Genomic DNA, 24,282 nt, shown 5'->3' on the forward strand with positions numbered 1-24,282 from the left:
ACCAAAGTGTGAATAAAATCGAGGAAAAATATATTATTGGACAGCGGATGATCTAAGCTATAAAACCTCAATGTAAGTGCATTGAAGGTGCATCGGTACCTATACTTTCCAGTATTGTGGTTATATCTAATGTATGATATGCATATTAAGTCATTAATATTCCCGAGCTATTAACCAGAATTGATACACAATATAATATCAGATTTTATAGGACCGTAGGTCTATCAAAGTTGGAAAGCTGGCAGACGAAGGACCGCGATTAGAAAACTGCGGTGGAGGCCACAAAAGGTTGTAGAATGACGATGATTTTAATTTTTGACTAACTTCATAATCGCTGAACAGTAGGTACACATAGTCCCAATAAACATATGAACAGAAAAATCCTATGTATTATTTTTAATTTAAACGCTTTGTGAACTTGCTGTTGGTGTACCGATGATGATCGATATAGCATAAATAAATAAAAATAAGCCCTGTAGTTTCGCAAGGCTGCGCAAAATTGCGAGGTGAAAACGTGGTGATTTGCTTGGTTGGTTAGTTGGTTGGTTGATTGGTTGGTGGTTGATTAGTTGGTTGGTGGGTTTGCTCAGCAACACGGCTGTTATAAAGATAGGTAGGTACCTACATCAATTGAGGCAAAAGCGTATCCCCGGTTGAAGTTCTATATAAAGTAACTCTGATTCGGGTGTAACGTCATGGCAGCCTACTGCCAGTGTTTAAAACATATGCAGGTATCCGAATTTAAATGAACAAGCTTCAATTCGCCACCAATTATTATTTTATCGTCAGTAGTTATAGTTAGTCATTGAAACGGAGACAGCTTAACGTCCTACCCGGGACACTGGATGAATGGAAATGGTAGAATTAAATCTGCTAGTAGAGGCACAAACATGAGAATACATCCTTATATTCTTTGGTAGAGATCCGTATGCGTTATGCGAAAGGATCTGGGAATCCACTAAATTATTATCCCAAGGAAACTCTCACTCATTATGTGATTAATGGAAAGGGATCGCGACCCTTGGCAATGTGCAATACTACGCAAAGAGAGTCAGAGAGAGAGCGAGGAGAGAGAGAGAGAGCGAGAAAAGAGAGAGAGAGAGAGATACGTACCTATAATACGAATAACATTATATACCCACCTAGATCGGCTAGACCAATGTCTGCTCATCTCTCATTAACTAGATTTTTAGTCCAACTCGCACTTTTTAAATTAAGCGAAATCGTTTTATTCGAATTTTTATTCATACAAATAACAATCTTGTAAATAAATATAATTTGTTGTGAAAATAAGTAACCATTTAATAACACACATTATATTAAAACTAAACCTATTTAACCAAACAAAACAATAAGCAATAAATAATATATTATCACCAGCGAATGTCGCTGAACTAAAAGAATATGGCTTCAAGCTATAGGCTATTAAATAAGAGAACAAACAACGCTACCATGAACATTTTCACGCTACATTTGTACACTGCACAGCTGTTCATACGAACGTTAATAAAGTACAAAATTTTACCACAATCCACCTCGTAATTAGTCATTCCATCGCGGCTGTACATGATGAGCCTGCAATCAGCTTTTTTGGTGACGTATAGTCGCCTACGTGTCGTTGGGTCTTTTATGGTCGTCTGCTTCCAGTCTACAAAGGCATTCTGGTTGTCCTTCTCCCTTAAATCAGTGTCTTCCCTTGGAAATGGAATGTCCTCCATCGGTCTCGGCTCCTCGTTCCAAAGACTTACGTCCACTTTGTCTTCCAGCATCTTTCGAGTGTTGTATTCGTGGATGAAGTAGTGAAGAAATGCATGGGCGATATGGCAATATATTGCGAGGGTTTCCGTCAACTCTACGTCCTCTATCCTCAGCCAGCATTGCTCAGCGCGATCGTTGCGATTCGGGAAGTCTAAAGGCACAGGTAGGATAGCGTATGGCTTCCGAACGTTCGTCTCCTCATTTTCAACAGCAATAGTACACGGAAAACTGAATAGAAGTATGAATAACATTTTAAATGTGCAGCTGGTACGACGTCATGATTGGAACTGATTGCCATGCCTTTGTGTTACTACAAAAAGTGATGCGGAATGAATTGCCTTCACAGACAGTGATTATCGGATGAAGAGATTACTGGTTTGCAATTTACGATTATTTGTCACACTGTTCGGTGCCGGTTAACAATTTAGTGTTGCTTAATAGGTAAGTAAGTGCGTCGTTAAATCCTTTTAGGATTTGGTGTAAACGTACCTAACAGGTTTCAATTGTTTTAGAGCCTAGAGGTCGCGTATTGATAACAATTACGGTGTCTGCAGTCTACGAAGAATGAAGTCTAGGTACTATAGGTTCTTAGTTTTTGCAATGTCATTAGTCATTATTTACTTATCAACTGTACAAATACCTACCCATACAACAAGGACAATCATTTATTATACAGCTGTCCCATGTTATTATTTTTCAACCAACTTCCAATAAGCAGGAGGTAGGTAATTTTAGTATGGAAACCATAGTCCATGTCCACGGCGGCGAACACAAGCGAAATTAACAGCACATGAGTGTTAACACTAGGTATGCGTTCAAACACGGCTCTGATCTACACTGACATAAGTCGTTGTTCTGGGTCTTGGGAATCAAGAAAAAATCGAAATAATTTTTGTACAAGGAAAGACAAACCTATTGACTTACCTATACTCTTTTAATAACCTTTTCTCTCATTGATTTTGAATCAAATATTCATATACACAGAAAGGTTATAGTATTATCTTTGATTTAAAACTATGTATTTTGGTTCATGTTCGCAACTTTTCGCAAAGCCTAAATTTCGGTCCGAAATGGCGTGTTATTTTAAAAAATTTAAACAAGAAAAAATATTTTAGCACTAGTAGTATTATGTGAATACTTTGACGTCAGTAAATTTTCAAATATTCATTATTTTTCACTGTAGATTTTATTATTGAACATGTTTTTTTGAAAAATTTAATTTTGACTAAATTTTGGATTTTTTTCTTTATAATTTAAATTAATTTGGATGTAGTTGCATTATATTTTTACACACTGTCTGCGGCAGTAGATTGTGTTTCTTGTCTCAATAATGTAATATGTATCTGTTATTTAGACACAATTTTGCAAAAGAAACGATGTGTTTTGAAAAGTAACGTAAGCGCCTATTTGAATTATAATAGCAAATAGCATGGTGGTGATTTAAGACGTTTTAATATAACAGGTGTGAAACGCCGTAACACTAAAATCTGCTGTATTCTGGACAGTGACGGATTAAGACTACTTGATGCCCTAAGCAATCCATGCCTGTGGGCCCCCCTACCCGTATGTCAACTAGAATCGGTCTTTAAACCTTAACCGCCTAAAAACCTTAGATTTTTGTAAATTAAGATGATGAGATGTAACGTACTTTAGAAGTGGAGTAGGTGCGACAACAATCAAAAACCGGTCAAGTGCAAGTCAGACTCGCGCACTGAGGGTTCCGTACTCGAGTATTTTTTCCAACATTTTGCACGATAAATCAAAAAATATTATACATAAAAATAAATAAAAATCTTTTACAGACAGACGGACGGACGGACGGACGGACGGACAGACAGACAGAGGTACGGAACCCTAACAAAGCATAATTTATTTATTTACTGAAATGTGCCTTGCGGCAGTGTTACCAACTTTCAAAAATATTTATCCCTAAAGTTTGTGTCAAAAACCCCTAAAATCGCCTTAATTATTGAGTTGTCCCCCTAAAAAATATATGAATATAAATTCATTATGATTTAGAGATAATCTGCTGTAATATTATGTTTCAAAAGTTTTTTTATTATAAGTTATTTAATTTCGTCGTCGTCTGAAGATTCAGATTTTTGAAATCATACATGTTGACATTGAATAACTTTAACATTTTATTGGATGGATTAAATGTTTTACAAGATCCACCATTTTTTTTTCTTTTCTAGTCTGGCTTTACTCAGATTAGCCAATGTCAAGTTTGTAGTTAGTTATTTTAAAATTAGTGAAACTAACTATATAAGTATGGATTTCGTCTGCGCCGGCGCCCACCGACATACGCGCGGCGCCCCTTTAGAGCGCTTCCCAGGCAGTTCCACCACCAATAAACACCAACTAACACAAAAACCAGCCCCTCTTAACAAAAACAAAAACACTCCAAAAAGGCACAGCACGCGCGCCAGCAAACGCCAACACAGATGAAGTCCAGATCCACCATTTCGATTTAATGTAAATCGGACAGTCATGATACTTTGCAACATTTTAATAGATAGTCTATTCCGTAACTCACTCGCGTTTGAAATTGAAACAGTGTTAAAAAATCCCTGAAAAAACCCCTAAAAATTTCAGACCCCTAAAAAACTCCCATCTCACTTATTTACCCCCTAAATCTGGGGGAAAACCCCTAAGTTGGGAACACTGACAAGCGGGCAGCGAGTGGGCAAGCGGGAGTGGGGTTATGACTCTAGGTCGGTTTCTATGACAACTTAAAACGCGCGAATTTTCAAATTAGTCCTAGAAACTTTTTTTGGTGACGTGAGAGTGAGACGTGATGCCCTAAGGACGAATTTTTTTTGTGCTTCTTCTGATGCCCTAGGCAATTGCTTAATTTGATTAAGGGTTAATCCGTCACTGATTCTGGACGACGCATTTTGTGAATATTTGTACGGTGTAGGTACCTACTTCATAAAAATTGATTATTTAATAATCTACTAACTTAATTAAGTATCTATTTAAGTAAGTATTTATTTAAGTTTATTTGTAAGTATTTGTATCATATTCTTTGTATGTTGCTGTTTTATTTTGTGTACCGTACCTACTGTGTTTTCGCTGTGGTCCCAAATAAAAGAACATTTATTTTATTTATTTACATTACGATAAGGTCAAAAACTAAGACTAAGATAACTAATGAGTTGAATGACGAATTAGGTAGTAATAAAATTGCATCACATGTGCAGATACAAATTATTTCTTTGATTGGCTTCTAATGTTAATTTAATTATATTACTGACGGACTTTGATGAGTAGTCTATTATTAGTATTATCGAGTTTGTGGCCAATGATTTCCAGTAATTTATCCGGAAAACACCATTTAATAATTCAATAATATTGTTCAAAACAAAGCTAAATTCTTATTAGTCTTATCCTTAATTATATTTATTGGTTGTTGCTGATTGGTAGTCAACTTTGGCCCTGTTATCAATTATCACTCAATAACATTCAATGTATAACGGGTAATTCTGTTGCGATATTCCTAGAATACTTCGTTGACGTCATACGTTGAGGCTGTTTTACTCTCAATCTTGTGAGATTCGATTCAATAAAACTCGGACCGGTTCGAGAGCGGACGTGTCTCGAAACCGCATCATTATGGCGGGCAGGTTTCTGCTGTGCCTCGTGTTGTTGTGCGTTGTATCAAACTATTCAGAATGTAAAAGATACGGTTCCTCTTCCTCGGGACGATCCTCTGGGTCCAGCTGGGGCCGAAGTTGGGGATCGAGCTCAGCAAGTAAACCGTCCTCTAGTTGGTCCAGTTCCGGCAGTAGCAAGCCTTCTTCTAGTTGGTTTAGTTCTGGAAGCAGTGCACCTAAGTATCCCTCATCGTCTTCTGGTTTATCGGGATTTGGCAGTAGTGCCCCGAAGTATCCTTCGTCATCCTCTGGACTATCGGGATTTGGCAGTAGTGCTCCAAAATACCCATCATCATCGTCTGGACTATCTGGTTTTGGTTTTGGCAGTAGTGCTCCAAAGTATCCTTCTTCCTCGTCTGGGTTATCTGGATTTGGAAGCAGTGCACCTAAATACCCGTCGTCGTCATCTGGACTATCTGGATTTGGAAGTAGTGCACCTAAATACCCATCATCGTCATCTGGACTATCTGGTTTTGGCAGTAGTGCTCCAAAGTATCCTTCTTCATCATCTGGGTTATCTGGATTTGGAAGCAGTGCACCTAAATACCCATCATCTACTGGTCTCTCTGGATTTGGAAGCGGAGCTCCAAAGTATCCATCATCATCCACTGGATTATCGGGAGGAGGATCAAACTCTGGATTGGATCTTCCTGCTGGCGTCTATTACATGAATAATAAATATCCAAGTTCAACAGGAAGCAAATACCCGTCATCAACAGGCCTATCGGGCTCAGGATCAGGCAGCAGATATCCTTCTAATACTCATCATTCAAGCAATACCTATAATACGAACACTGGATATGGAACAGGACACAATAATTATGGTACCCATAACTATGGATCATATGGACAACCACATGGTTATTTTAATACGCCATCATACTATACGGCACCTCAACATGTTTATATTACCGAATACCGCAATTCAGGCAGCCGATACGGAGACCTTTTAACAGGTTTGGCATTGTATAATATGGGTCGTTCGCATAGCCACCACAACCATTATTACTATAACGACGATTATTATAGAAGGAGATATCATACTTCTGGATCCTCTGCTTATGACACGCCGAAAGACGAGGCTACGTGTTCTTTAAGGATCAAGGAGGAAAATAAAGTTGAAGTACTTAAAATACCATGCGAAATAGTATCGACTTTCACCGAAGGGAGCAAAAAAGTCGCAACAGATACCTTTACTCAAACAGTATGCGTATCAAATTATACGGTGATAAATAATACGCTCCCCGCCACCACAACCGTTTCACCTGTAAATGTAACTATGTTGAGTAATGGTTCAATCGTTAACACTGAAAACTCACTTATTTTGAATAGTACAACAACAGCTTCTCCAGTCAATATAACTCTGTTGTTAAATAACACATCTTCATTAAACGCCACAGTTTCACCCGCAGAAAGTAATTCTACAACAATTAATTCTACATTATCGAGCGTTAACGCTTCAACTACGTTATCTACTCCGCTAGAAAGTGAAGCCTCTAATATTACAACTAATATTAATTCTACTACTGCTAAGCCTATGTATGTGTCTACCAATTCGACGCCGTACACAATTTCAACATCGAATGTAACGGTAATGAACGCTACAAACTGTACTGTAACAACTGATCCCTTGGCCGTTAAAGGACCGCCTGTGAATCCATCGAAAATGGAATGTGAAGTGGATATTGTCACCAAAGACTCGCATGTTTTGAGAAGTAAAGTCGACTGCAGCATCTTGTTAAATTACGCAAAAATGCCGGAGCCTAAGAAAGAGCAAAGCGCTATTTTACCCTCGAGAAGTAAATTAAAATCTTGGCTTGACAACCCACCTTGGTGGCTTTCTTTGTTCATAGCGGTATAATTTATAGATAATCTTTAGTTTTACGAATAAAAATAATTACTTATTATGTAGGAATAACCTATGTATAACTTATTTATAACTAAAAAAGTTATAAATAGGTATAGTTACCTACCTACCTAGTTTTATGTGTGATTCTGATTAGTGATAAAGTTTACCGAATAAGTTTAAATATTTTTTTATCTGTGACAGCACTGACATTAATTTTAGGGTTGCTCTATGTCATATAAAACATTTAGATAGTAGTAAAATATTTAATTTAAACTTTATACTACCTAGATGAGTTTCGTGTCGTTCACGGGGCACTATTGGCACCCGTGTGACGAGCGGACATTATTGTAAATTAGAAATGTCCCTAAACTTTAGGTAGGTACCTAGTTATCTCATTATTCATTATATACAATACAGGTACCTATAGTGCACAACAGGTTGAGATGGCAATCGGGGTATGAGGCGGGGGAACACCCTGCACATCCGCACGTCACCCGCACTCGCCCGCATCGGGTAGCGCGGAAGCTGTGCGGGTGTGCAGGGGCAGCAGGGCGTTCCCTCTCCAATTGCCATTTCAACCTGTCGCGTATTATACTTAGAAAGAAAAGTGGCAATGAACTTGAAAGTTTATTATTAAAACGGGGATTAGGTTAGGAATAGGTATTTTATCGAGGTACCTCGTATATACATATATGGTGCAGGTCTGCTACCTGAAATTAATTGTTGTTTTATATTTAGTACTAATTTTGCTGGATTTTTACGTTGTTGTTTACGACCTACTTAATTTGTAAAAAAATAAACTTAAAAATCAATTGCTCAAAACGGTATTTTTTTTTCCAGAGTAAGACTCTCACGCGACAGGTTCCGTACCATCGTAACTACAAAAATAATAATATTTAACATTTTGTAATTTTTATTACTATGTATTATATTTGTTGTTATAGCGTCAATGAAAGTACACAGTCTGAGACAACTCTCTACCCACCTATAATTCACGAGATACAACCCGCTGACAGATAGTTGGACGGACGGACGCATGGATGGGCGAGCGGACAGCGGAGGCTTTAGTACTGATTTTATTTATTTATTTATTTTTATTTTTCATGTACCAAAATTGTAGTTATAAACTCATAATAAATTACGATTTATCCATTGATTGATAGATTTTATACTTTGGGTTTATTGGTATGAAAAGCAGGATTTCCAGTTGAAGTCCGATTTTCACCCCCATTTTCTGTCAAAATAAAAACCCGTCAAGGCCTAATCCCTAATAAAAAAATACTGACAATAAAAAAAACCGACAGGAGCACTTTCAAGCATTCGAAAGTGCTCGAGCAACATGTGATAAGAATAGCTTACGCTTTTATAAAATCAATTCGTAGAATCCATAGTCTGTATTTTATTTATTTTAAATTATTTTTATCTTTTTTGTGGGAACTGTTTTACTTCTGGTAACATTATGATTAAAATCATAATAAAGATGGAGTGGTAGAGTTAAGGTGGGACTTCGTTTGTGTTGGTGTTAGCTGGCGGGCGTGCTCTGCCTTTTTGGAGTGTTTTTTTTTTTTTGTTAAAACTGACTGGAATGCGCTCTAAGGGGGTGCCGTGCGTATGCCGGCGCACAGACAAGGTCCATACTTGTATAGTATAACTAAATTGTTACAAATAACTACAAACTTGACATTGGCTTATCTTTGTAAAGCCAGACGAGAGAGGAAAAAAAAAGAGTTAAGGTGCACCACAGACCAGTAATCCAGAGGTATATAAACAGTAGGTAACTAATAGTTCAAAAACCCTCTAAAATGGCGCTAGTGGTATGAGTGTAGCGGTTGGTAGTGGAGTGAAGTAAGCCAAGTTAGAAAAGTATGCCGAGTGTGATAATCCAGCATAACATACCTACTTAAACAATTTACGTAGTAAATAATTACGACGTAGTTTATTTCAGTTAAAACTTTATTTTATTTATATTTTATATTTCTTTATTTATATAACTATATTTCTTTGTTTTAAAACCACTCTTTTTAAAATTTACTCTTGGCTACTGTAGTGCCCACCCTTATCTAACACATTTTAGCGGACACTTTTTATACACGGAAATCGTGCTCCTTACTCCTTACAACTACACTCCATATTATATTAAGTATCTATTTCCTACTCGTTATTAATGTACAGTTTGGTAGATATAGCCAGTCCAATGGTTTATTTTAGAGTCAGCGAAGGCACACCGACACAGACACCCTTAATCTGTGCCCTTAATAGTTTAAAAGTTTAAGGGTGTCTGGCAGGGGTACGAATTGATGTCCGGGCCCTGGCAACATTGGAAGTGTCAATGTCAGTTGTCAAACGAAAAAGTTAAAAATAAATCTCACGTGCACGAACTTCACTATACTGGTCTGTGAGCACGAGCAACTGTGAGCTTCACCAGTTTGGATTTCACTAGACATAATTTTTTACTCTTGTCTTTTAGTTTAGTGCGCAAGAGCTGTTGTCGTGAATCACGTGTTGTTCGTTTTAGTGGTGAAAGTCGATGATTTAATATTAAAATGCATCGCTATTTAAAAGCGTTGTTTTGTGCTTTACTAGTACTTTCTATCGTCGATCCAATAACGTCAAAACGATCGTACAGTAGTGGTAGGCATTCATATCCGAAGCCAAGTGGTGGTGGCCTTTCGGGCGGCGGGCACGGGTATCCTTCATCAGGCGGCACTCACGGCTACCCGTCATCGAGCGTTCACTCGGGCACAGGAGGCGGGCACGGGTATCCGTCGTCGGTTAACAGTCACGGCTACCCCTCATCGGACGGCCTCTCGGGTACAGGAGGCGGACACGCGTATCCTTCATCTGGAGGCAGCCACAGTTATCCCTCATCAGGGTCGTCGGGACAAAGTCACGGGTACCCGTCAGGCAAAGGCTTGTCTGGCAACACACCAAGTCGGCCCGGCACTGGAGTGAGTCACACCACAAATGTCCACCACCATTACCACTACAATCCGCCGCAACAGATCAGATACACCCCAACACATGGTGGACCACCTGTAAACTATCCAGTGTATCACGGTAGCCCACCAAATTATGTGTACCAATACAAGGACTCTGGAAGTAAATACGGCACTCTGTTAGCCGGTCTAGCCCTACTGAACCTCGGAACACTCGGTGTCGCCACTTACGCAGCTGCTAAAGCCCATTCAGGATCAGGGCAACAAACCTACGTGTCTAAGCCGGGTGAAGTGTGCAAGTTTGGCCTGAAAAAAGACAATGGAGACTATGAGGAAACTAAAATAGATTGCAATTTGATATCTAGTTTCATTTATGAGGAGGAGGCCAGAAGACCAAGCACTGTAATCAACTCCACTGGATCTGTAGTAACTACAACAGTGACCAATGTTACTACACTGAATGCAGATGGATCTCTTATTACTCAGACACAGGCACCGAGTACCTTGTTTGATATGTTACCAAATGGCACATTGGTGCCAGTGAATGTGACCAATGTAAATACCACAGCGCCCAACACCCCAGCCGCTCCGGGCACTGTGACCTCTTCAGTAACTATCACTACGACAAATACAACAACCACAAATGCTCTGGATGTCAAAGGCAAGCCTGTTGAAGTAACACCGGGTATGCAGTGCTATGTAATAAGACATAGCCCAACCAGTAACATGAAGAGATCTGTGCCTTGTGGTCTTTTACAGACATACGCGACACAATCCTTGAAAAAGAATTCAGCTTCGAGAAATCTTCCAGTACTATCTATATTGAGTGTTATGGTTGCTATATTTGTTGGATATTAAAATTAATGACTAAATAGTGTTTATATTAAATGTTTGGAATTTATTGAGTTAAATATCACAATGAAAACAGTATAATTTGCTTTAACTGCCTCCTTGTGCCAGATAATAAATATTGTATTATTCAGATAGCCTGTATATTTTTGGAATATTGTATTATAATATAAAATATGTTTGTTGTTAAGGGTTGAAAAAAATTATGTGTAGCATTCCTTCCATGAACAGCTAGTTTTGAAATATGTGGCAACTGGCAAGCTATAGTAAACAGGCCAAAATAATGACTGATCTGTTTTTGTACTTATATTTAAATACATAGTTTTACATGTTTTTTTTGTAATTATATTATAGTTTAACTGGGACTTAACACAGCTGAATGTTTATAATATTTGTCTCGAGTTATATTGAATTAAATGTGATATTTTGTAATACAGTTTTTGGCTATATTAATAAATTTTGTTAGTAATAAAAGTTGTTTTATTAACCCCCAACCCAAAAAGAGGGGTGTTATAAGTTTGACGTGTGTATCTGTGTGTGGCATCGTGGCTCCTAAACTAATGTACCGATTTTAATTTAGTTTTTTTGTTTGAAAGGTGGCTTGATCGAGAGTGTTCTTAGCTATAATCCAAGAAAATCGGTTCAGCCGTTTGAAAGTTATCAGCTCTTTTCTAGTTACTGTAACCTTCACTTGTCGGGGTGTTATAAATTTTTAATTTACACTTGTTTTCTTTTATTCTTATAAAACTGTTATAATAATTGTTGTGGCTGTTTCTCAGTTAAGTGATTTGTTTGTGTGTGCATAAGTATACAAAAATCGCTGGACTAATTTTTGCAGTTCTGATTTTAATTTTGATTTAAAAGTTAATTGTAAGTACTTACTGCCTCACCAATAACAGGATATTATTTTAAAACATGTTTTGCTAGTTTTTACTATCAAATAGTTTAATAGTTATCTTTAATTATACAGTAAGTACCTATATAACATCTTCAATTGGCATTAAATCTGTGGACAAGATCTATAGGTACCTAGTCAATATTTTATCATATTATAATAAGATTATAATCTGGGTAGACTTGTTTTTAGGGTTCCATACCCAAAGGATGCCAACGGAACCCTATTAATAAGCTTCCGCTGCCCGTCCGTCTGTCTGTCAGCGAGCTGTACCGTAATATGTAGAGTCAAAATGTTCACAGAATGTGTATTTCTATTGCAACGGTAGACGCTTTATGAGCAATTAAATAAAACTTTGAAAATGGCTGCAATGAAAATTAAAAAAAAATCAAAAATTGTTATTACTTGCACGTTGGTAGTCGGTACGGAACACTTCGTGTGCGAGTCCAGCTCGGTTTTGACCGATTTTATTATTATCATCTGTTTCCATGTGATTATGAGATACCTATTTTTCGACCTGCCCCTTACCGTATCACTTTATTTCCTAGGCATGCAATAGGCAAGAACTGATACAAGTAGGTAACTACATAACATCTGTGTGTTTTCCCAATACATAGGTAACTACCTACGTATAGAAAGCTTGATCACACTGATGTGGCTTGATGCGGGATTTTCCCTGAAACATTTCAATACGTGAACCTCGAAAATGGTCAGACAATAAAGTATAACGTGCAAACTGCAGAGTAGGTAGGTATACAGACAGATAATAGGTACCTGTGGCTGTAGTTGACGACTTACACCAAAAAGTCAATATTTTAAGAATTTACGCCAGTCTATAGGTTTTTTCTAGATCTCGGTTTAATATAATAAATAGGTCCATAATTGGCTAACTGCTGGCCCACCTAAGGAACAGTCCAATTTTTGGGGATTTGTCTAACAATTATTGTAGAAATACTAAATTACTTTTGTTGCAATGATTTTTATTGCTTGTTTTTCCTTTAAACAAAGTTTAAAAATAACGCACAATTAAAGTTTTCCATCATAATTTGTAATATCATTAATATTGTAACACCGATTTTAGTACTCGACCCGAAGACTAGATGGCGCTAGTTACCCGGTAGTTCGCATTACCGTGAATCATGGGTCAGTTGTATATATCGGCTAGCATATGTTTGTAAATTCATTCCAATCAATGCAAAAGCAATTCCAATCGATTCCAATCGATTCCAATCAATTCCTAATGAATTCCGAGTCAGTTCCGGATTCCTTCGCTCGGTACTCAAACGAGTTACGAACTCTGCATCCACATCTGTTGGGACAGAGTTAAACGCTAGTTTCAGTAGTACCAACGACATAGGTGGCACGAACCCCTGCATCCACATCTGCTGGAACGGGGCGTTCCGGAAACCTACCAACCTTCATAGGTGGCACGAACTCCTGCATCCATATCTGCTGGAACAGGGCGTTCTGGAAGCCTACGAAGTGTCAAACTATAAGATTGTACCTAAACTAAGTGGTGAAGCAATATATATAGTTTCCGTCTAGTTCGACCTCGTGTTTTCTTCATCGCCTGCCTAACCTCCTCTACAAATTGGCGATCCAACGTGCGGCTGGTCCAACGCCTCAATAAATTGGCGATCCAACGTGCGGCTGGTTCAACACTTCTACAAATTGGCGCTCCAACTGGTGGCCGATCCGACGCAACGGCCGACGTGACTACAGGTGACTTATGAAGAACAATGAGGATCTTGCCAGACAACATCTTTGAACTCTGTGAAGAGAGTTTCTGAACTACTTTGATGACACTGTTGTCACTATGCGTTCTGTTAGAATGGAACCAGTATCTTCGCCTTCGCTTCATGAAGACAGTCAGACAAATAAATACGCTGTCAGACTAACCTTATAGTCCGCTCATCTCTTTGACACTCAGCCCACTGAAGAGGAAACACTTTGAACTTTTGATGATTATTATCCTGTACTAGATGCTCTATATGAAGATGCTATGGAAAGCTGGAAAATTATGGCGACGCACCCAAATATTTTCTTACTAAGAACGAAAATGTGTTCAATCCTAATGGGAAGCAAGCTACTTTGTCCTTGGAGCAGTTTCAGTGCAGGGGGAGGGTGGATAAGTACTTTGTTAACACAAAGCCTGAACGAAGATTTAAGAGATTGGATGGACGCGAATAATTTCTTACCAAGGCTAACAACGACAATTCCTCGATGCCATCGAGAAAGATCTCCAAAGAACGACTACAACTAACTTCCTGTCTCTCTCGTCGGGACGACTTCGCAGACAGAGGGGGAGACTGTAACACCGATTTTAGTACTCGACCCGAAGACTAGATGGCGCTAGTTACCCGGTAGTTCGCATTACCGTGAATCATGGGTCAGTTGTATATATCGGCTAGCATATGTTTGTAAATTCATTCCAATCAATGCAAAAGCAATTCCAATCGATTCCAATCGATTCCAATCAATTCCTAATGAATTCCGAGTCAGTTCCGGATTCCTTCGCTCGGTACTCAAACGAGTTACGAACTCTGCATCCACATCTGTTGGGACAGAGTTAAACGCTAGTTTCAGTAGTACCAACGACATAGGTGGCACGAACCCCTGCATCCACATCTGCTGGAACGGGGCGTTCCGGAAACCTACCAACCTTCATAGGTGGCACGAACTCCTGCATCCATATCTGCTGGAACAGGGCGTTCTGGAAGCCTACGAAGTGTCAAACTATAAGATTGTACCTAAACTAAGTGGTGAAGCAATATATATAGTTTCCGTCTAGTTCGACCTCGTGTTTTCTTCATCGCCTGCCTAACCTCCTCTACAAATTGGCGATCCAACGTGCGGCTGGTCCAACGCCTCAATAAATTGGCGATCCAACGTGCGGCTGGTTCAACACTTCTACAATATGTAATAACTGAAAATATCTTCTCAACTGGTTTGGGACTGGTTCGTTCACCCTACCTACATTATTATTCAAGCATGACCATGTATCCACACAAGTGCCTACATGGTGTACGTTAATGAAAGAGGAAAGAAATACTGTAGGTTTAACTTCTTCCTCATGGTCAAAATGATTAAATACATATTTCTAATCTTAACAAGGTAGGTAAGTCTAAGTAGGTACCTATAGGCAATAATATATATACCTAGTTTTATATATTAATATATAGTTTTTAAGTTTGTAAGTATGTAGTATATTATTATGACGATTCCCATTATTCATTGATTTGGGTCCCTGAAATAAGCTAAGTAGCTGAACTGATTTTGATGAAACTTTAGTGTTGCGGATTAGAATATTTTATGCAATCAAAGTGATGTATTCCGTAATGCAAAGAACGAAGCAAGCACGTAGCGACGTAGGTAGGCTTTATTTTTAGAGAGAGTACTAAAATTGAATTCCTATTTGGCTTAAATTGATGAAACGAATTAATAACTTTCGCCTTTCTGCAATATGTTTGATCTATTACCTAAGTATCTTGAATTATCCACGTTTAAAATTAAAATTAAATAGAGTTAGGATTGGAACGGCTCCAACTGCTTAGACGAAATAAAAGTCTTGATCTTGAGCATAATAATATCTAGGTATCTTGCCCGCAGAAACTGTGCTGTAACTGTACAATTTTTAAAATAATTTTCCTCTTGTATCTAGTTACCTAGCATATAAATGAGAATGAGCATATAAATGGCCTAGTTGTGAGAGGTATCTATGTGTGGCGTAGTTGTGACAAAGCATATCAATCGATTGTGATTGTTAATCAACTTGACTCAAGTTGGTTACTGGATGGGTGACCGACTTCAGAGGTCCAAATTTGGCCTTATTGATTCCTCTGTGTCTCGGAGAGCACGTTAAGCCGTCGGTCCCGGTTATTATTATCACTAACATCTGATAATAACTGTCAATTAACCTAAGAGTCGAGATCTCGCTCTCTTAGTGTTAGTTGTATGCTGAAGGATCTGGGAACCCACCGTATTATTATCCCAAGAAAACTCCTTCCATTATAGTACCTATTACTGGAAAGGGGTTACGAGTCACGACTCCCAAGCGTAAAATTGATTCAGAAAAAGCTATTTTTGAGTGTTTGGTGGACCAGTACTGACATCATACACTACAGCTTCCTAAGATCTAGCCAGACGATTACGACAGATATCTATTGTCAACAATTGCAAACCTTGATAGAAAAGCTAGCCGTTAAACTGAGACTGGTCAATAATTGCTCTAGTCCATTGCTGCTTCAGGATAACGCTAGACCTCATATATCACGACAGACGATCGCTAAATTAAGGAGCTGTGATTGGAAACACCTTCCATACTCCCCGAACCTTGCTGTAACAAACACTTTTCGGAACTTAGACAATTTCTGGCAAGGAAAAAAAATCAATTTCAATTCAGTTCAAAGGTTCTATTGCCTCCAAAGATTTTATTAATTCTCGCTTTCACAATTTATTCAGCAATGGAATCAATTAATTACATTTAAAATGGCGATAGTGTACCTATAGATAATGAATGGTACATACTTCGATTGATTAAATACATACCTAATTTCATTAAAAAAAGTTTTTTTGCCAATTAAAACGCTTTTTTCATAGATAAGAACCTGATATTATATCTACAAACAAATATAGGTAGTTAGTTATTCAAGTTTATACAGTTAAAATAAAAAAAAATGTTGCATTTCTTTGAAAAATCAATAAGTGCTGGATCCGCGCTGGATCCAGCTGGATTTGCTTCAATCCAGCAAAAATCCAGCTGGATTGAAAATGCCGCTGGATTGCAATCCCTACCTACAACAGTAATTGAAGTTCCGCGCATTGCTGGAGCGAGCTGCAGGCCAAATCCACGTTATTTTATCATTTACATAATCTTCGATTGTATAATATGCTTTTTTAGTAGCATAATATTTAACGTAGGCCGTATTATTTACGCAAGTATATAAGACCGTAAATAGTAGAAAGAGGAGGCAGCCGTAGAATTAGATAGTATATTAGTACCTAATTGAATACATAACCGAATTACAGATAAATATAGGTACAATTTTAAAACCAACGTTACGTGAACTGAATGGAAGGACTCTACTTACCAATCTATTGTTATAAAATCTCCATTTTGTTCCGCATGGCGCTTTTTCACAGAATATACCATTAATATAACGCTTTTTACAAGCCAAAAACACCAAATATCACTAAATATGTGGTATGAAGTTAATCTGTATATTTTTTTTTGAGTTAGGTACCTAGATAAACTGATTTCTAGTTCCATGGATTTTAGAGAGGGCAGTTAATAGCTATTTGCCTACCTGCTCTATCAAATCGTTATGTTTGTACGTTCGTAGAAAAAAAGCTGGAAGGGTACCTAAGGTCTACCTAATTTTTTAGGGTTCCGTACCAAAATGGTAAAAATATTACCCCAAAATTATAGGTCTATGAAGAACCCTTTTTTTTTTTTTCGAGGTCTATGAGGAATCCTGCTGGTGCGACCGTGGGTTAGAGCGGGGGCTGTGCGGGTGTGCGGGGCGTCTCCGGTTGCCATTTCAAACCTGTCCCGCATTATACCTACCTAACTAATATGTGTAACCATGTAAATACATTGTTTCACCTACAGCTGAACAAATGATATGTAAAATAGGTTTCGGCAATGTAAAAGTACCTACCTACATCTACCTAGTTGTAACTGAAAACATTGTTGTTTCGTACAAATTAAGTATTTTATGGCTAACAGATGTTACAAATAACATTGAATTATAAGTTATGACTCATAGGTAGGTATGACTGAAACTGAAAGTGAATAGTTAGTACTAGTACTAGTTAGTACCTACCTACCTAACTCTAGATGGAATATCGATACCTCGTCATTGCCACCATATTGCCACCCTAGTATAGTTCAATGATAGAGCCTCGATAGCTCAACGGTTAAAAGAGTGGACTGAAATTCAAAAAGTAGCCGGTTCAAACTCCACCCGTTGCACTATGGTCGTACCTGCTCCTGGCACAAGCTTTACCCTTAGTTGTAGTTGGGGAAAAGGGGAATATTAGTCATGGCTAATATTCTTTAAGAAAAATGGTTGTGCGGTCCTTACTGGCGTCCAAGGTGGGTATTCCTCTTTGCTAATGGGCGTGTGACGTGTCCCCTTTCTATTAATTACATAATGGTTCAATGGGGCTTCAAAGTTCAATGGTGTAGTAATAAGACTTGCACTTGTCTCCAATCACACCTAATGGTTAGTTATGCTTATGATGCAGCGCGTGGTGGAGCTCGCTTGAATAAGAGGCCACTCTTCTTTTGAAGGTACCAATGTTGGACGGGAAAAACGAAAGCCGAGAAGTCATTCGATATCGTAGCGGTGCGTATTAGAAACCAGGAAGCGAATTCCTTCATAGGTATGTTTCCTTTGGGAATACCGACTGATTGCGTAGAGGACTACCGTGTGCCTTTACGGTGCCTCGCGGTCGGATGGTAACAAAGTCAAGAAGGAACTACTTCAAATATTTCTTGAGCATGCTCTTTAAAATATATCCTGTAGATGCGATGTATACAGTGACGGATTAACCCTTAAACAAATTAAGCAATTGCCTAGGGCATCACGTCTGAGGGGGCACCAGAAGAAGCACAAAAAAAAAACCATCCTTAGGGCATCACGTCTCACTCTCGCGTCACCAAAAACCACACCAAAAAAAGTTTCTAGGACTAATTTGAAGATTCGCTCGTTTTAAGTTGACATAGAGTCCGATCTAGAGTCATAACCCCACTCCCGCTTGCCCACTCGCTGCCCGCTTGTGCATTCGACAATTCGAACCTAACTACTCCACTTCTAAAGTACATTACATCTCATCATCTTATTTTACAAAAAACTAATGTTTTTAGGCGGTAAAGGTTTAAAGACCGATTCTAGTGGACATACGGATAGTAGTCCAGTAATTCTGTAATATGAGATGGAAAGTTTTCAGAATGTTATGCAAATTGGTGGTTTTATAGATTTCGATGTGCTCTTTCCGAATTTTTATTTTGCCACCTCGTACTTTTGCCGCTCGCGCCGCCATCTTGGAAAAATGGCGCCCAAAAACAGTTTTTTCACGATAACTTCTTTCCCACTCATTTTACGATAAAAATGGCTATGTAACAATTAAACTAGAGACAATTTCCTACAATTTGTGTAGTCACCTTTTTTTGTAGACTCAATAGTTTCAGCGTACGAGTGCCACAAAGCCCACTCCAACACTCGTTTTGGCTAAATAACTCATTTCCACCCCACCATGTGGTAGAGTGAGTGGCGTGATTTTTTTTATGGTATCTCCAGGAACCGGTAGTCACCTTCAATTTAAGCCATCAGTTCGACCAGAGAATACTAACACTCTTCAGAATTCTGCTCGAGATAAGAGTAAATATACTGCATCGCAGTTTCGATCTCACGTACATATGAGCCTATTTTTTTGGGTATTAAACCCAAAAGATGCCCATGGGACCTTATTACTAAGCCTCCGCTGTCATCCGTTTGCTTGTCCGTCTGTCCGTCTGTCTGTCAGCGTGCTGTATCTCATGAACCGTAATAGGTAAAAAGTTGAAATTTTCACATAATGTGTATATTTATTGCCGTTATAATAACAAATAATAAAAATTTCAAAATGGCCGCCATGAAAAAATATAAAAAAGAGCATTATTTCTTGTATTATGGTACGGAACCCTTCCTATGTGAGTTGGACTCGCACTTGACCGATTTTTCGGCGTCTCGAGCATGTTTATAATGTGGTCGCAGTCAATACACAATATCGCAATTCGTGCATGAAAAGTTTTACCTCGCACTACAAACTAAAAAAATAAAAAAATGGGTCAAGTGCAAGCCCAACTCGCACACGAAGGGTTCCGTACCATCAAACAAGAAATAACATTACTTTTTTGTTTTTTTTTCATGTCAGCCATTTTGAAATTTTTATTATTTTTTGTTATAACGGCAATAAAAATACACATTATGTGAAAAAAACACATTATGTGAATGTGTGTGTAAAAATACACATTTGGTGAAAAATTCAACTCTCTATCTATTACGGTTCACGAGATACAGCCCGCCGACAGACAAACAGACGGACGGCCGGACGAACGGAAGACAGCGGAGACTTAGTAATAAGGTCCCGTTGGCATCCTTTGGGTTCGAAACCCAAAAAAAAGGTCCATATTCATATGAGATCGAAACTGCGATGCAGTATATTTACTCTTATCTCGAGCAGAATTCTGAAGAGTGTTAGTATTCTCTGAATGAAGTGATGGCTTAAATTGAAGGTGACTACCGTCTCCTGGAGATACCATAAAAAAAAATCCCGCCACTCACTCTACCACATGGTGGTGTGGAAATGAGTTATTTAGCCAAAACGTGTGTTGGAGTGGGCTTTGTGGCGCTCGTACGCTGAAACTATTGAGTCTACAAAAAAAGGTGACTACACAAATTGTAGGAAATTGTCTTTAGTTTAATTGTTACATAGCCATCTTTATCGTAAAATGAGTGGGAAAGAAGTTATCGTGAAAAAACTGTTTTTGGGCGCCATTTTTCCAAGATGGCGGCGCGAGCGGCAAAGGTACGAGGTGGCAAAATAAAAATTCGGAAAGAGCACATCGAAATCTATAAAACCACCAATTTGCATAACATTCTGAAAACTTTCCAGATAAGCCCCTTTTTGACGACCAAATTACTGGGCTATAGGGGGGCCCACGGGCATGGATTGCTTAGGGCACCAAGTAGTCTTAATCCGTCACTGGATGTATAATCATGTTAAATATGTATAGGCACCCATGTAGTATCGCGAGGGTGTAGAGATCACGAGAGTGATGTTGATGTACCTATCTTCTAGCGCGACGCTCCACCCAATCTACGAGTAGTGCGCCCAGCGCCGAACTACAGAGTAAAGATTTTTCTTTATACCTACTGTGGGCTGTGGCTGAATTGCTACTTGGCAGAGCTATCCCATAAATGGCTGCAGCAGGTACATACTTCAAGCACGACCAAACTTGAGCTTGGTCCATACGAAGCTGAAGGCCAAACTTGAGCTTGGCTCATACCAAACTGAAGGTAAGAAACTGTTCGGGCGAAAAGTACATTAGGAACCCACAGTTTTTGCCGACAGTTACTGTACCTACTTTCTTCTTTGTTAGCCCTTATTAATTAATTATCCATTGTTGGACATAGACCTTCGCCATTATACCCGGTGTTGGCAGAGCTTCCTCCAAGTTTTTCTCACAAGCTTGGTGATGTCGTCGAACCGGCAATGTGATGCTTGTCTACTAACGTTTCACCTTCCGATACGTGGCCTCTACTCTTTCTTTAGTACTATTTTACATACTAGTTACTGCACCGACATAAGTTTAATATTCCTGGTTGTTTTGATTTAACGTTAAATCGACCCAATTAGGTGCATGGTTTGTGGTCACTTAGTACTTAATTATGTTTAATTAATTTTATGACGTTAAACCAGAAATTAATTTCCTCAAATCAGTATTTGTCGCCTCTTATCGGGCGACTCGTGAGTACAACGTTAAAATAAACATTGAAATAACTTTTGAATACTTGTGGAGCGCTCAGTAAACGATAACAAAATATGAGTGACTTAGTTTCGTAAATCACAAGTCATTTATTCAGAATAGTAGGCTGTAAAATTGTTCACTCAAGTTTTCAAAAACATAATTTATATAATATAGTTATGTAGTTATCATCCTGGAGTAATAATAGATAGAGAGATAGATAGATGGAAGTCTTTATTGCACACAAAAACATGTAAAGGAACAACACAGAAGGAAGAAAACAGAAAAAACAATTGTGTGCAAAGGCGGCCTTATTGCTTAGAGCAATCTCTACCAGGTAACCGTTGCTGAAAGGAGAAGCTAGTAATAATTACTTACTTGAATAGGGAGAGATATAAAAAGTTTGTTATTTTAGAATTAAAATTGTTTGATAAGTAGGTAGTAGTTGTGTAAAATTTCAGGGGGAAACTTGCACGAATTATATTTTAGCTCTAGTTAGGTATTCTAGGTAGGTACCTACCTACTTTAAAATCTTAAAATTGATTGCCTCCATAATAATAAGAAAACGGCACAAATCTCGTTCAAATCTGTGTCTCCTCTAAAGATTCTGAAGCAGTTCGATTCAGGAGAACCCCGAACGAAGTTGAAACTATTCGGGCTCTTATACTGATTCATTCAAACGTGACTTTGAACCATTTTTATCCATACAATTTTGTTATTTGGACGTTTTTGGTTCGCGAAAAATCCGGCTTAGATTCCCCAAACACTGCAGAATCTTGTTACTAGTTACCTAATTCGATTTTAACTGATTCTGCAGTTAAACTTTATGGCATATCCTTCGGCGTATCTACCTACTGGTATCGATATTCTATTACATTATTATTTATTATAGTGATTATATTCTGTTGTTTACCATATGACGTACCTATACTGTACCTATACTGTGATGACGTATGGAGCTGAAACGTGGACACTGACAGTTGGCCTCGTCCACAAACTAAAAGTCGCTCAGCGCGCTATGGAGCGAGCTATGTTGGGTATTACTCTCAGGGATAAAATCCGGAACGAGGAAATTCGCAGGAGAACAAAAGCGACCGACATAGCTCAAAGGATTAGCAAGCTGAAGTGGCAATGGGCAGGCCATGTCTGTCGCAGAACCGACGGCCGTTGGGGCAGACGTGTTCTGGAGTGGAGACCGCGTACCAGTAAGCGCAGTGTAGGACGACCTCCAGCCCGCTGGACCGATGACCTGAAGAAGGTGGCGGGGAGCGGGTGGATGAGGAAGGCGGAGGACCGTGTTTGGTGGCGCGCTCTTGGAAAGGCCTATGTCCAGCAGTGGACGCTTACAGGCTGATGGATGGATGGATGGATACTGTACCTACATAAGTACCAACCTAATGTTTTATGCTGCTATGACGTATTGCCATTATCAGTGACCATGATCAAGAATACAAATCGATGCAAATCAGGTCATAAGGTCATAAAATAATAATAGGTCAGACCCCACAAGCTCAAAATGAGAAGGGTGGAACAAGTAAGAAATAGGAGTTTTTGTCGTTATCGAATTACTTTGATGTTATATCATGAAACCGGTTTTCAAACATGATAAATATTATACAAACTGCATATTCTACCCAGACCAATTACCTTTATTGAAGGCCGGCCTTGTCTTATTTACTATACCAAAATAGGAGCTGTATTGATACTTTGACGAATTTTAATAATTTTGAAAATTGTATTTTATTCAAACTGTGGAATCAACTCCCATCGGCGGTGTTCCTACTAGAATACAACATGGTGTTATTCAACGCAGCACAGTCTAACATTATCACACTCATATTATAAAGGCGAAAGTTTGTGTGTATGTATGTGTGTATGTTTGTTATTACTTCACAAAACTACTGGAGATAGATAATATCCTGGATTGTCACATAGGCTACTTTTTATCCTGGAAAATTAAAGTATTCCCACGGGATTTCGAATAACCGAAATCCATGCGGACGAAGTCGCGGGCATCAGCCAGTAATACTATAATGTCGATCAACACACACGTCAGTGTGTTCGCCAAGTTCTAATAAGACAAAAATTCTAATAAGAACGTCGATTTACTTAATTTACTAGAATTCTTCGGCATGCCCACAGTCCAAGATAAAAATAACGGTCCTTATGCTATTCGGCGTTTGTGGGCCACAACAGGTTAGTCGTCAACTTTTAAAAATCATTATTATAATTAATCCTTCTTTTGAGTGTAGCCTAAATATACCTAGATCAGGTATCTATAGCATTTTATCACTCGCTAGTCACTGTGGTATACAGGAAATGTCATATTATTTACTGGAGCTCCCAATGCTTCAATTCATAGGTTGATTCACTCGTGTGAAGGACACGAAGTGCTTTTGTCAATAACTAAATTGGCAATGGAGCAAACCCAGTCAGGGTTTTTAATTTTTTTTTAAATTAGTTCTTTTTAATCATTAGATAAGTACGCATTTTTGTCGCCTGATATACCTTCCTGCGAAGTGTGCTCCTCCCAATGATTTATATGATAACTCTATTCACATAAGTATCTTTTGACATTCCGCACCAGTTTGCAGTAGTATATGCATATACTAATATTATAAATACGAAAGTGTGTCTGTCTGTCTGTCTGCTACCTTTTCACGGCCCAACAGTTTAACCGATTCTGACGAAAGTTACAGGGTCAGCTCATATCCCGGGAATTGACACAGACTACTTTTTATCCCGGAAAATCAAAGCATCCGCTTAGCCGATTTATATGAAATTTAGTACCGAGGTAGCTTGCGCCCCTGTTATTGACATAGGCA

General features: G+C 38.5%; 4 protein-coding genes across 5 annotated transcripts in view; 3 read left to right on the forward strand and 1 right to left on the reverse strand.

Moving 5' to 3' along the window:
• Positions 1–24,282, forward strand: part of LOC123880791 (adenosine receptor A3) — an 87,049-nt gene that overhangs the window by 55,471 nt on the left and 7,296 nt on the right. The window lies entirely within an intron of this gene.
• LOC123880797 lies at positions 1,224–2,093 on the reverse strand. The gene has a single exon (XM_045929106.1). The coding sequence runs from the start codon at positions 2,007–2,009 to the stop codon at positions 1,416–1,418; it is 594 nt and encodes a 197-aa protein (XP_045785062.1). The 5' UTR covers positions 2,010–2,093; the 3' UTR covers positions 1,224–1,415.
• LOC123880789 (nuclear pore complex protein NUP62-like) lies at positions 5,303–8,419 on the forward strand. The gene is made up of 2 exons (XM_045929085.1): positions 5,303–6,119; positions 6,183–8,419. The coding sequence occupies exons 1-2, from the start codon at positions 5,374–5,376 to the stop codon at positions 7,273–7,275; spliced, it is 1,839 nt and encodes a 612-aa protein (XP_045785041.1). The 5' UTR covers positions 5,303–5,373; the 3' UTR covers positions 7,276–8,419.
• LOC123880792 (sialidase-like) lies at positions 9,571–11,522 on the forward strand. 2 transcript variants are annotated; one of them, XM_045929089.1, is made up of 2 exons: positions 9,571–9,943; positions 10,040–11,522. In XM_045929089.1, the coding sequence occupies exons 1-2, from the start codon at positions 9,807–9,809 to the stop codon at positions 11,055–11,057; spliced, it is 1,155 nt and encodes a 384-aa protein (XP_045785045.1). In that variant the 5' UTR covers positions 9,571–9,806; the 3' UTR covers positions 11,058–11,522. The 2 variants fall into 2 exon arrangements, with proteins under 2 accessions (XP_045785045.1, XP_045785044.1); XM_045929088.1 differs by having other exon boundaries at positions 9,579–11,522.

Source organism: Maniola jurtina, chromosome 3 (genome assembly GCF_905333055.1).
Source record: "Maniola jurtina chromosome 3, ilManJurt1.1, whole genome shotgun sequence".
NCBI lineage: Eukaryota > Metazoa > Arthropoda > Insecta > Lepidoptera > Nymphalidae > Maniola > Maniola jurtina.